The 14,308-nt window shown below is 35.1% G+C and overlaps 1 protein-coding gene across 2 annotated transcripts in view; it reads right to left on the minus strand.

Moving 5' to 3' along the window:
* The window catches only part of MMS22L (MMS22 like, DNA repair protein), a 140,664-nt gene that overhangs the window by 102,922 nt on the left and 23,434 nt on the right, over positions 1-14,308 (minus strand). For both annotated transcript variants that reach the window (XM_008007528.3, XM_008007529.3), the window contains exons 10-11: positions 9,817-9,993; positions 1,553-1,615 (exon numbers count right to left, since the gene is read on the minus strand). In XM_008007528.3, the coding sequence (XP_008005719.3) occupies positions 1,553-1,615; positions 9,817-9,993 (240 nt within the window). The remainder of the gene's footprint in view (positions 1-1,552; positions 1,616-9,816; positions 9,994-14,308) is intronic.

A 14,308-nucleotide genomic window follows, 5' to 3' on the forward strand; every position in this document is an offset into this window, starting at 1 on the left:
ATGCAGGGCTGAGATCTATGTAAATACATATAATATATATATATATTTATCCATATAAACCTTTAAAGCTTCCTAAGAAATATTCTGTAACTTAAAACCAGCTGAGTGCAAAACCATAAATTCATACACTGTTAGAGTTGAAAGGGAGTTTAAAAATTGTTAAATACAACAGAAACATGGGTGAAGTACAAGTAAATTTAAAGGACACAAGCAGTTAAAACTTAAATGGAAATTAAAGCCCCTAGTTACTGACTCAGATTCAGTAACTCCCAAAAGAATAATGTTATCCAGACTTTGCAGAAATTCTTTGGATTTGGTTTTAAGTATGCTATGTTAAAGCAGTAAGACTGAATTAATAACTGATACAAATGACAATGACCACTGTAATATGCATCTTTATTTTACAACCACTTTTTAGTAATTCCCTTCATTCTGAAATAAAAAATACACATAAAAAACTTTTTAAGTTACTAAATCAATATGTTCTCAAAAAAAATGAGGAAGACCAATGGATATGATATAGGACAAAATATAATAAAAACTTTCCAGGGATTGTGGGAAAGATTATAAAAAGATAATAGATCTTTTGTTTTTGATCCAATTTATGTATGTAGAATTCTTTGGCATTCTAAGCTAGAATTTTTAGTTCATAATTAGATGATTCATATTATAACTAAATGCCTTTATGTTTCCTAAAAAAGTAAGAGTTAATGCAGATAATGGGTAAAAGAAAATTTCAAGCAATTAAAATGTTTTCCAAAGACATAGCCACTACACACACACACACACACACACACACACACACACACACACGTATAAAGCAATATTATACTATATTTCTTTTATTCCTCTTCAAGTTTTAAATAATCCTTATTTCTTAAATGAAAAATATTTCCCAAATTCCAAAATATTCTTTATTATAATTTTTCATAAACTCTTACAAAAATGATAACATATTACAAAACTTTACAGGGCTTCCATACAATATGTTTAAAAATGTGATGAACAGCATGTTTAAAACTATTTTAAAAGGAGGTCAAGTCTGACCTCTAGGCCATGAAGCACTACATTAACAGCTCTGCAGAAAGGAAAATGATAAGGTATGAAATGAATGCTCAGAAACTAGGACCTTATCAGTTAGAATATGATTCAAGCCTGTAAGACAAATTGCTCAGCAAGGCAAGTCACCTTCCCGCTGTGATGAGGATATAGCTGAATTTTCAGTGCCAATGACTATCTCCCTCATTGTGTCACCTAGTTTGATATCATACAGTCAAGGAATGGCATACACTTCTGAAGCATCTACCACTTATTTTGAATACATTTTGTCAAAGTCACCAACTAGGATATTATCTTTGTCCTTTAACTGACAACTTAGTGTTAAAAATCTTTAAAGAATAATCACTAAAAGAAACTACTGTGAGTTGACCCTTCAAAGCATGAAAGTTATTTGTTATCTGAATCATTTTAACAGCTTGCTTGGTTTTAAAAATAAAATGTATGGCATAAAAATTAAGCAAAGTCCACAAACTGTCTTACTTTAATTGCATACCTGAACACTGATGGACTTTTTCAGCAGTTCTTCTACAAAGTTCCAATTTGATTCTACTTTTCTCTAGAAAGGAAGTAAACAGTAGTGTATCAAAATTATTGCTCTTGATTATGCCCATATTTAAAATTAGAATATAGCAAATTAAGTGCGCAGTACATTTTCCTCTATCATTCAGCATCAATGTAATTTCTTGAATTTCTAATATTGTTTTGGTAAAGAGTTAACGAACTTGGCAGAAAAAAATGTACAACTATTCCAATCCAATACAAACCATATCAGGAGTTGTAACAGTGGTGCTTTAGTAAGATTATAAATATTCTACCAAATATTTCATTTCTGCTTTCAGATACAAAATCCAACAGAAAAAAAAAACATTATATATCTACATGTATTTTTGTTTTTTTTAATGCTGAGTAATCATCCCTATTTTCCACTTTAATCACCACAGCTTTTTCCTTCATTTTATGAACAATAAACCTGAGACCATCTACTTTAGTAAACAAAGTAACTAAAAATTTTATACAGAAAATAAAGAAAGCTTTACACGGTCCTACCTCATTTAGCTAATGGCCACCTATTTGACAACCTCGACTGTCTAGAATGATCTCCATGATAAGGAAGAAAGCTAAAAAGGATTTTCACAAAGGCTAAGTAGGAACTTAAAACAATTCCACATTTCCAAAAGGAAAGCCTGGATGACATTCTCAGAGGACACTCAGTTCACTTAATATTCAGTTCTTAAAGTTCTGGATATGTGGATACTGGACAAAACCAAAAGCAAAGAAAGCATTTTAAAGAATAAGCAAGTAATAACCAGTTTCTAATGTGGAGGGGGAAAAAAGGTATAAAAAGTAATCATGGCCGGGAGCAGTGGCTCACATCTATAATCCCAGCACTCTGGGAGGCCGAGGAGGGTGGATCACCAGTTGGAAAGCAGCCTTGTCAACAGGGTGAAACCATGTCTCTACTAAAAATATAAAAATTAGCCAGGTGTGGTGGCGGACGCCTGTAATCCCAGCTACTCGGGAGGCTGAGGCAGGAGAATTGCTTGAATCTGGGAGGTGGGGGTTGCAGTGAGCCAAGATCATGCCACTGTGCTGTGGCCTGGGTGACAGAGCAAGGCTTCATCTCAGACAAAAAAAAGGAAATAATCATAAGACCTCAAAAAGAAAAACCTGAGGCCTTAAAAAGTAGAAGGCCCTCATCATACCCTTCTTATCCCTGTTATAAAGAATATGATGTTCACAGGCATGAACTCAAATGATCAATAAAGTGTTAACTCATGATTTTAAATGGCTAGATGATATTCATATAAAATGCTAACTATAGTAAATCACTAAATAAATATTTTCTTAATAAAGAGCATACTGAGTATGGTAGTCGGCCTCTAAGATGTCCCCCAATAATCCTTGTCTCCTGGAATCTACACTTTCTACAATCCCCTCTCACACTGTACTAGGGTTGGTCACTAACAGACTACCAATACCAATATGAGTGATAGTATGTCACCTCCAAGAATAGGTTACAAGACACTGAAGCTTCCATCTTCATGATACTCTGACCTGTTAATCTGGAAACAGCTGTGTTGTGAACAGCACATATGATGAGAAACTGAAGCATTCTGCCAACAAAAAAAATAAAGCTGAAAGCAAATTCTACAGTTCCAGTTAAATCTTCAGATACTGAAGCCCTGGCTGATAGCTTCACTGCAACCTCAGGAGAGACCCTGAGCTAGAACCACCCAGCTAAGCTTTTCCTGAATGCCTGACTCAGAAATTGAGAGTGTGAGATAATAAATTTTTGTTTTAAGCTGATACTTTTGTGACACAGCAATAGATTACTAATACAATGATTTATTTTTAGCAAAATTATTGACTTTTTGACATACAAAAATAAAGTGAATGCAAAAAAACATTTATTGGGAGAAAACGTGGAGTAAAGAATTTGGCCTTGCCCAAAGAAAAGACCTGGCCTGCTGGGCGCAGTGGCTCACTCCTGTAATCCCAGCACTTTGGGAGGCCGAAGCAGGCGGATCACTTGAGGTCGGAAGTTTGAGACCAGCCTGGCCAACATGGTGAAACCCCATCTCTATTAAAATACAAAAATTAGCAGGGTGTGGTGGTGCGTGCCTGTAATCCCAGCTACTCAGGAGGTTGAGGCAGGAGAATTGCTTGAACCTGGGAGGCTGAGGTTGCAGTGAGCCAAGATCACGCCATTACACTCCAGTCTGGGCAACAGAGGGAGACTTCGTCTCAAAAAAAAAAGAAAGATCTGGCCTTTGACCCTAGCTTTCTGGAGGTCATCTCTGGGTCCTGGGAATGTTATACCTGATCGTAGCATCTTTGTTTGACTAGGGTCCTATGGTCATACTGGATAATCTAACAATGTGATAGAGAGTGAAGGTTGGACACATCCACATAGTCTTAGCTTAGGGTCTGGTCATGCCCAAAAGACCAACAATGTGACTCAGGCTGGGGGCTTTGAGTCAGCTGACTTAGAAACTGAAATCAGCCATGTGAGCAATTCAGTAGTCCATGCCTACATAATGGAACTCTCATAAAAACTATGAACACTGAGGCTTGAGTGAGTACCCCTGTTTTGCAACACTCCCTGCATACTGTCACACACTGATGCCAGGAGACGAATGTGGCCTGACTCCATGAAGAGAAAACAATAGAAGGTCCACATCTGGTACTTCTGGACTCTGGCCTATGCCCTTCTTCCCTTGGCTGATGTTAATTTATATCCTTCCCCTTTAAGAAAACAAAATAATAGCTTTCAGTGAGTTCTGTGAGTCCTAACAAATTATCAAACTAAGGTAGTTTTGGGAACCCCGAGCTTGCAACTGGTGTCAGAAGTAAAGACAGTCTTAGGGACTGTCCCCTGAAACTTGGTAGTTGGCACTAAAAGTCTCTCTCAAAAAAAGATCATTTTATTCTATCAATACTGTATGTTCACTGTGTCAGGTTCTTGACATATTACTTCCTCAAAAAAATTTCCCCATTTCACAGAAAACATAATTAAGTCTCAGAAAGGTCATGTATGTACGAGTCAAAGAATGAATTCAAATCCAAGGTTATCTGGCACCAAAGCCTGTATTTCTTCTATTATAACATGTACCAGTAACCAATTTTTTTTTCCTTAGCATGCCTTCCCTCAGATTTCAGCAATTCATTTTTGTATCATTCTTTATTAAGAAAATGTCACCTCCAGTGCCAAGTGAGAAGGGCCATGACAGGGTTGATGTAATTTAAGTTTTAGCTTTATAACTGGATAGTGTTGAGTATATTTCAATCATTCAGTGTTATCAAAGCATTTGAATCACAAGAATTATAGAAAAACAGTATAATTCTCACCCAAGGAATTTCAACTATATAAATCAGTTTTGTGGCTATAATCTAAAACAAAAATAAACTGCAATTCAAATAAAAGAATGGCAACTACATCATGCCCAAATCAAATGTAAGAGAATATGTATCAAAGAGATATAGATTTTTCTTGCACAATAAAATTTCACTTTGGGAAGCTACAACATGTTTTTCTTCTACATACCAAGTTAAATCTGCTGACAGAAAGGAGGTAGAATGTCATCAATTTGAGGCTACATTTTATATTCCTTATCTCACCATTAAAACTAAGACACCCATTTAAGCTTTAGTATAGGTAGGATCTCTACCAGACATGTAAAACAGATCCTCCACCCTCGACTTCCAGCAGACTAGGTAGTCTGGTGCAGCTCTCATTTTAAGGTTACATTTCACATTTTTATCTGGTTACTATTTCAGATGTTTCAAAGACAAGCATCAGCTAGCCTGACTAATTGCATTATGTTCTGGGTACAGAAAACACTGTTAAAACTGACCCCCTGCAATGCCCAGAAGTAATTTTCCTCTTTAAACTGTATTTGGTTTTAAAATAGATGACCAGAATTGTGAGAGAGTAACCCACTCTCATCTTGGCTGAGAGAAAAGCATTAAACAGAAATGTATGAAAATTTAATGACTCTAATATAAAAAGTGAGATCCCAAATTTTTCTTATAGGCCAACACTAAGAAATGGGCTAGCTTTGTGAGTTAAATCCATTATAGCTTTGTGATTTAAATCCACTATAGGTTTACATTTTAAACCTATTTAAAATGTAAAGATTTCACATTAACCTTCAGGGTAAAGCAGTTCACTTTTAAAAACAAACATTGCCACACTGCCACAAGATTATAGATATTTCTCTGGTGAAGAACATATGACTAGCCATTATTACTTCATATCATCTCTCACTCCAGATTACTTATTAGAATAAAGCATGCTTACTGCACAACCATTTTCTCTATTGTAGTTGGTTATATTAATATATATCATAAGGAGAAAAAAATTTTTCAAAATTCTAAATAGATCCCAGACCCAAATTAACATCTTATATAATCTCTCAGAAACAATACATCAATATGCCTTTATGTTCATAGATTAGAATTACTGTCTGATTTGTCAATTAAACTGAAACACTTTGAGGATAAAAGAAAAAATTAATCAGTTAGGATAAATAGACAATAAGGTATAAAGTAGGACTGTCTGTACCTGGCAAAATGGAACATATGGTTACCCTACCGAAGACCTATTCGTAAGAGGCAATCCTTAGGAGAACTCTAATATCAAGTTTATCTAAGAGATAAAATAGGGGTGATATTTAACCACTGTGTATCTCAATTTCTTGACCTGTAAAATGAATATATTATCCTCTTGCCTACTTTGGAATATTTCACGGAGATAATACAGTCACTGTGAAATATTAAATACGTTGCAAATACAGCATATATTTTAACCCAAATGAAAACTATTATTAACTAGAGAGCTTGTTTTTCTTTAAAAGCCTTTAAGAAACCCAGAAATATTTAAAACTCTTTGAGGACTCATATATAAAGGCAAAGTTTATTTTACATGTGCATATACACATACATATTTCACATCCTCATCATTTTTATCATATCCTTTTTATAATAATTACCAGGGCCTTTGTTTTTAAAACCTTCTACATAAAATATGTGATTTTTAAAAATCTTGGCAAAAGAAAATCACACAGGAACTGCTGACAAATACAAAAGACATGAGTTAAACTATTTTAAACACAGACAATTCATTTACTATCTTGATTCAGAGCTAATAAAAGCAATAATCTCCTCTGGAGTTCTCTATGAAATAGAAGAGTAGGGCTAGGCATGGTGGCTCACGCCTGTAATCCCAGCACTTTGAGAGGCCAAGGTGGGCAGATCATGATGTCAGAAGATCAAGACCATCCTGGCTAACACAGTGAAACCCCGTTTCTACTAAACATACAAAAAATTAGCCGGGTGTGGTGGCGGGCGCCTGTAGTCCCAGCTACTCGGGAGGCTGAGGCAGGAGAATGGCGTGAACCCGGGAGGCGAAGCTTGCAGTGAGCCAAGACTGCGCCACTGCACTCCAGCCTGGGAGACAGAGCGAGACTCCATCTCAAAAAAAAAGAAAAAAAAAAGAGAAGAGTGATTTCAGCACTGCAACCATGGGTGGTTATATCAGTGCAATTCAATATTACAATAGCAATAGCAATGATATATATTAATGTGACTAGATTGTCTACCACACTGAGAATATCTGGGGGGTCAATATCAACTAATATTGAATATACTATGCATTCAAATAACTGTTTATACAGTTCCACCAAGTATTAATAATCTAAAAGCATGTTCCTTGAAGCAAGAAGTAGTACAATCTGGCAGGGCGTGGTGGCTCACTTCTGTAATCCCAGCACTTTTCAGAGGCCAAGGCAGGCAGATCACCTAAGGTCAGGAGTTTGAAACCAGCCTGGCCAACATGGTGAAACCCCATCTCTACTAAAAATACAAAAATCAGCTGGGTGTGATGGTGTGTGCCTGTAATCCCAGCTACTCGGGAGGCTGAGGCAGGAGAATCGCTTGAACCCGTGAGGCAGAGGTTGCAGTAAGCCGAGATCACGCCACTCCACTCTAGCCTGAGCGACAGAGTGAGACTCCGTCTCAAAAAAAAAAAAAAAAAAAAAAAAAAAAAAAAGTAGTACAATCTATTTCATGTGTATCCTCCGATAGGCACCTAGTATTATGCTAATACATAACAGAAACTCAGAAACAACTAATTGCCATATTTACTTACATTGATTAAAATGAGAAATATATACTTGGAGGAACTAAAGTTAAAAAGGAAGAGAAATGCAAATGCTTATATTATGACCTTAGAATTACAAGTAAATTTTCTTAATTCCTTTAATATTGTTCTAATATTCTAATAATTAAAAAAACTGAAATCACATTAACTCCACAAAAACGCTTAATAAAAGCACTACAGTAATAGTGTCAATTGCTAAAATTTATTATTTGCTCTGTATTAGCATGGTACATAATCATGGATATAAACAAAAAACACACAATTCTTTTCTGTGAGAAGTTCATTGACTTTTCTCAATAAATTGGTAGAATACTCAAATACACTGCTACTGGGCTGTGTGTGAACTCCTCACAGCAATTTCTGACTATTTCACTGTATTCTGGGATCTCCTACACGACCTTTTATTATTCGGGGAATTATTTAGAGGACTTTTTGAGACCCTTTCCATTTCTATGATGCTATATTAATACTAACTAACCCTCAGATTCCATGAATGACTTCTCAAAGCTGGGTCTATCCAATATTCCAAAGAGGAAAATCTATCAAGCCTATCAAAGAATATGTTTCATAAAGCAATGGTTCCCAAACCTCATAGAGGATGAGAACCAAGGAACTTTTTAAAAATCAGGATTTCCACAGTTGAGATCTAGATATCTGGATTTTTTTTTTTTGGATGGTGTCTCACCCTGTTGCCCAGGCTGGAGTGCAGTGGTGTGATCGGCTCCCTGCAACCTACGTCTCCCGGGTTCAAGCAATCCTCCTGCCTCCGTCTCCCAAATATCTGGGACTACAGGTGTGTGTCACCATGCCCTGCTAATTTTTGTATTTTTAGTAGAGACAAGGTTTCACACCACGTTGGCCAGGCTGATGTCGAACTCCTGATTTCAAGTGATCCACCCGCCTTGGCCTTCCAAAGTTCTGGGATTATAGGCATGAGCCACCGCAGCTGGACTAGATACCTGGATTTTTTATTTTTTTATTTTTATTTATTTATTTATTTATTTTTTTTTTTGAGACGGAGTCTCACTCTGTCGCCCAGGTTGGAGTGCAGTGCCCGGATCTCTGCTCACTGCAAGCTCTGCCTCCCGGGTTCACACCATTCTCCTGCCTCAGCCTCCCGTGTAGCTGGAACTACAGGCGCCCGCCACCGCACCCGGCTAATTTTTTGTATTTTTAGTAGAGACGGGGTTTCACTGTGTTAGCCATGATGGTCTTGATCTCCTGACCTCGTGATCCGCCCGTCTCAGCCTCCCAAAGTGCTGGGATTACAGGCGTGAGCCACCGCGCCCGGCGATACCTGGATTTTTTAAAACTCACAAGTAAGTCTAATGATCAGCCAGGTTTGGGAACCACTGCCATAAAAAAGACCAATTTTGAAAATATAGACAAACTGGCTTCATGATTCTAGATGTTTATTTTATGGAGCTGATAGGCTGATATAATAATATAGTACTATTAATTTCTGAATATGGTAGAAATTGTATAAAAATAGGTCTTCAAAGTATACATCTGTTAGCTGACTTTATTCATGGGGTTTTAAAGTAACACTGTAAAAAATGTTTCGAATGAGAAATTAATATATTAGTTAAAATCTCTTCCTATTTGAAGCAAACTTCATGGTTGTTTAATAAATTATCTTAGCAAAAAGCTTCACTAAAGAAGTGCTATTCTGAAGTACTTTTACTAAATTATTCATAAAAATAAGTAATTCATTCCTCAAGAAATTTATTTGCCAATCATAACAGATTTTAAAACTACAAAGAACCTTTGTGACAATCCAATCCCATGATTTTTTTTAAGGGAAAACAAGACCGGAAAGGTTTAAGTAATTTGCTCAGGGTCACACAACTGTTCAGTAGCAGGGCCAGGACTACATATCAAATCTTCTACAAATTATTTTTTTTAATTAAACAATTAAATCATGAACTTTATAATTTTTCAAGATGTTTACAGAAACATTATACATGGATATAAATAATTTATCTGTGATTGTAGTCTGATTTTTTCCTGTTCCTGCTCACTTATCTTCTAATTTGTCCAAATAATTACGTATTAATTCACAATATAAGAAAGTTTTTTAAAAAATGAAGGCTTACCATTTCATCTGGTACTCCATGGCGATCAAACTGGTAAAATGATGCTACATGAGTAATAATCCACCAACTAAAACCTAATGGATCCCTGGACTGGATTACAGGCACAGAGGGTCTTCTTTGGTCACTTGATTTTTCAAGCAGTGTTTTAAGTAGTTTATTCAACCAGTTCCAAAATGACTATAGAAACAGAGGTAATTTGATTCCATTAAATTAAGACAGTTTCAATAACTTTTGATTTAGTGGTTTTTCTCCATTTTTATAATGAAGCATACATACAAAAGACAAAATACATATATGAAACTTAAATAATAAAAATACCCAGGTTAAGAATCAGAACATAAATGGTACTTTAGAAGTACCTTACATGTCACCACATCTTCTTCCTCCATCCAGTGGTAACAATTTTGCTGACTTTCATGATAAATCATTGATTTATCATTTATCATGATAAATCATGATAAAAAAGCAAGGGCTTTTTTGTTTTGCCACACAGGTATACCAGTCTATATTACATACTGTGTGGTTTCATCTGTATTTTGTTTTTTTTAAATGCATGTCTGTATTCTCAAGCAGCTTATTTCTAATTCTTTTGTAACTTGCTTCTTTTGGTCAACGCTACGTTTCTGAACTCATCTATATTAATGAAAACAGCCATAGCTCATTGCAATATTCCAGTATATGACTATATGATAAAACATTTATTCAATCTACTATTGCAGAACATTTAGTGAGTTTTAGGTTTTTCTAGGTATTTTATGTAAATGTTCAGGTTATTAGACATAAAGTTGTCGACAGTATCTCTTACTTTTCTAATGTATACAGAAACTGAAGTCATGTTTCTTTTTATATTTCTAGTATTGAGTATTTTTGTAATCGTAAATAAAATTGGTCAATTTTAGGTATCAATTTGAGGACCCAACTTTTGGCTCATTTTATCTTTTTCATTGTTTTAATCTCATAATTTTTTGTTAATTTTTTAATTGCATTCCTTTTACTTTCTTTGGATTTACTATGAAGGGCTTATTGCTAACATCTTGAGATAAATTCTTAGTTCATTAATTTTCAATCTTTTTCTCCTGTATTTGCATATAAAGTTACAAATTTCCCTCTAATTATAACTTTAGCTGTAGTTCCAAAACTTGTCTATAGAATGTTACTTACTTCAGAATATTTTATAATTTCCATCATCTCTTCTTTAATCTATGAGTTATTTAGAAATATATTTCATTATTTCTATGCATGTGTATTTCTCCTTGAAAATCTGTCCATTTTAAATTGCTATGGTTAACACCATGTTATTAGCCACTACAAATTTAAATTTATATTACTGATAAAGTAAACCTTTCATCACTATAAAGTAACTTAATGCTTTTTTGTTTTAAAGTCAAAATTTTTCCAATATTTAATACATCACCTTCTTGTATCTTTTCTATCCATTTTGAACCTTGATATATTGTTTTAAATATGCCTCTTGTAAACCAGCTTACAATCTATCCTGACAATACGTCTTTTAAATGGAGCTTTTAGTAGTACCATTGCAGGTAATATAATGACTAATACATTTAGTTTTAAATCTACAATCTTATTGCATATTTCTATTTGTATACCTACTGTATCCACCAACACCTCCTTCTCTAGGGTTGAATATTTATTTTTTCCCCATCTACCTGCTTGGAAGTTAAAAAGTTCAATTTTCTTCTTTTAGTGATGATCTAAGAAATAAACAGCATATATCCAAATGTCTTAGTAAGTTAATATAGACCTTTCTCTTAGAACAAACAAGAACCTTAAAAGACTCTAGCTCATTTATGCCCTACTAACTTTAGATGCTACTATTACTATATGCTTCAGCTCTATTTTTTAATTCCAATACATTATATTACTGATTTATACAAAACATGAAACACTTTCTTTGCTCTTTATTTCTTCTACGTGTCAGAATTCCCATTTTGGCATCAGCATTTTTCTGCCTAAGGATTCCCTTCGATCTCGCTTCAATGAAAATAGCTTTATTTTATCTCACTTTTTAAAGATATTGATAGGTAAAGAATTTTAGGTTGACAAACATTATTTTGATACAATAAGGATATCATTCCCACTGGCCTCCATTGTTGTTGAAAAGTCAGCTGTCCATTTGATTGTCACTCTTTTAATAGTGCTATATTGGCCAGCTGTGGCAGCTCACACCTGTAATCATAGCACTTTGGGAGGGCAAGGCAGAAGGATTGCTTTGAGACCACCCTGGGCAGCCCAGAGACCCTATCTCCACAAAAAAATAAATTAGCTGGGTGTGGTGGCATGCGCTTGTACTCCCAGCTACTAAGGAGTTTGAGACAGGAGGATCACTTGAGTTCAACGGGTTGAGGCTGCAGTGAGTTGTGACCACACCACTGCACTCCAGACTGGGTGACAGAGTGAGACCTTCTCTCTTAAAATAAAATAAAGTAACACATTTCTCTGTCTGATGCTTTAAATTTCTTCTCTTTGTGTTTGGTCTTCTGTAATTCCACTGTGATGCATCTGGGTGTATTTTTTCTTTTTATTTACCCTATGTGCGTTCCTTGAATTTATCTGACTAGCTTTCATTAACATTTGAAAATTTTCAAGTCATTTTTTTCTTCAAATATTTTTGTTGTTCCACTTCCTTTTTAACTATAGTTAGAAGTATATCAGACATCCTCTCTATTCTTAATGTCTCTTAACCACTCTTTCATGTTTTCCATCTTTTGTTTTATTGTGAATAACAGATCTTATTCAAAATTAGTCTACTATACCATTATGCAGCAATCATAAGATGCATTTAGCTATCACATCATTTAATCTGTTAGTTTCTTCAGCTTCCTTTAATCTGTAAGAGTTCCTCAGATTATACCATTCATAAGCTTCATATTTTTTAAGAGTATATCAGATATTTAGGTTTGTCTGATATTACGCATTTTATTCTTTTTTGTTGTTGGGGGAGAGGGTCTCACTCTGCTGCCCAGGCTGCAGGGCAGTGGTGCAAAACTCTGGGCTCAAGTGATCATCCCACCTCAGCCTCCCAAGTAGCTGGGACCACAGGCATGCCACCACCACACATAAGTAATCTTGTTTATTTTTTGTAAAGACGAGGTCTCTACGTTGCCCAGTCTTGAACTCCTGGGCTCAAGCAATCCTCCCACCTAGGACTCCCAAAGTGCAGGGGTTACAGGCGTGAGCCACCATACCTGGCCTATTTTTGTACTTTCAAGGCATCATACTGGTGGCACATGATATCAACCGGTCCTATTAATAGTTAACTTTGATTACTTGATTAAGGTAGTACCTGCCACATTTTCTGTACTACAAAGTTATTATTTTCCCTTTTATAATTGATAAATATTATGTAAAGATCTTAGCAAACTATGTAAATGTGCTGTTTTTCATCAGTTTTGTCCACTCCTTTAATCATCCATTGAGGATTCTTGCCTGAAACAATTACCATGGAGTTTGTCAAATGGTGATTTTCCAATTCCATGACTCTACATCTATTAGGAAGAGTTTCCCTTTTCCCAATTTATTTATATCAGTAGGGACTCACATATTCCTACTGAACAGATTACAATCCCTTACTATTTTGTAGCTCAACAGTAATGGAGACCAATGGGAATGATATCCTTACTGTATCAAAACAATATTTGTCAACCTAAAATTCTTTACCTATTAATCTCTTTAAAAAGTGAGGAAAAATAAAGCTATTTTAGCCTATAGACCTTAATGTTGACTCTAGTGTCCTTCTGACATGTACTCATCATTTTTTGAGCACTTCCTTAGTTTCTGGTACAAGATGTTTCAGGCTTATGTTTACTTTCCATGCTTCATCCTGTAATCGGCCCTTTGGTCAGACTCTTGTTTCCTTTCACTACAGAATAGTTATTTTGAAACTAAGATATAGCTGCAATGTGTATACTATTACTCAGGATCATTGCTTGTAAGCCCACCCAGTGAAAAAGGTAGGAAATGGATGCATGCACACACACATATACATTTATACATGGTCCTATATATTAAAAAGGAAGTATTTCATACTATATCAAATTCTAATCCAAAATATTGTGGTTCATGCTGGTTTTTCTTCTTTCCATATGTATAACTCAATTTCCCAACACAGACAAACCTGACTCCAATTACACACGATGTATTTATTAATTTGTCCAATCCAAGAATACAAATATAATAGATTTTAAATTGTTAATCTTCACATAACAATGTAAAAAACAAATCTCCTAAGTGAAATATTTACAGTTCTTTATGATTCTTTTGTCTTTAGCCTTATAGTAGTGTCAAAATAGTACATTCTAAAGTTACCTGGGTTAGTACTGCCAATCTCCACAAAGAGTGTTATTCATTTAAAATACATTTAAGTTTAATTGTTTCTGTTATATTCCACCGAGTGCACCTTTCATACAGATTGATTTAATTTTGGGGCATGTGAAACATTAACATGATTCTAAAGTCAGAACTACCCAAATAA

Source organism: Chlorocebus sabaeus, chromosome 13 (genome assembly GCF_047675955.1).
Source record: "Chlorocebus sabaeus isolate Y175 chromosome 13, mChlSab1.0.hap1, whole genome shotgun sequence".
Lineage (NCBI taxonomy): Eukaryota > Metazoa > Chordata > Mammalia > Primates > Cercopithecidae > Chlorocebus > Chlorocebus sabaeus.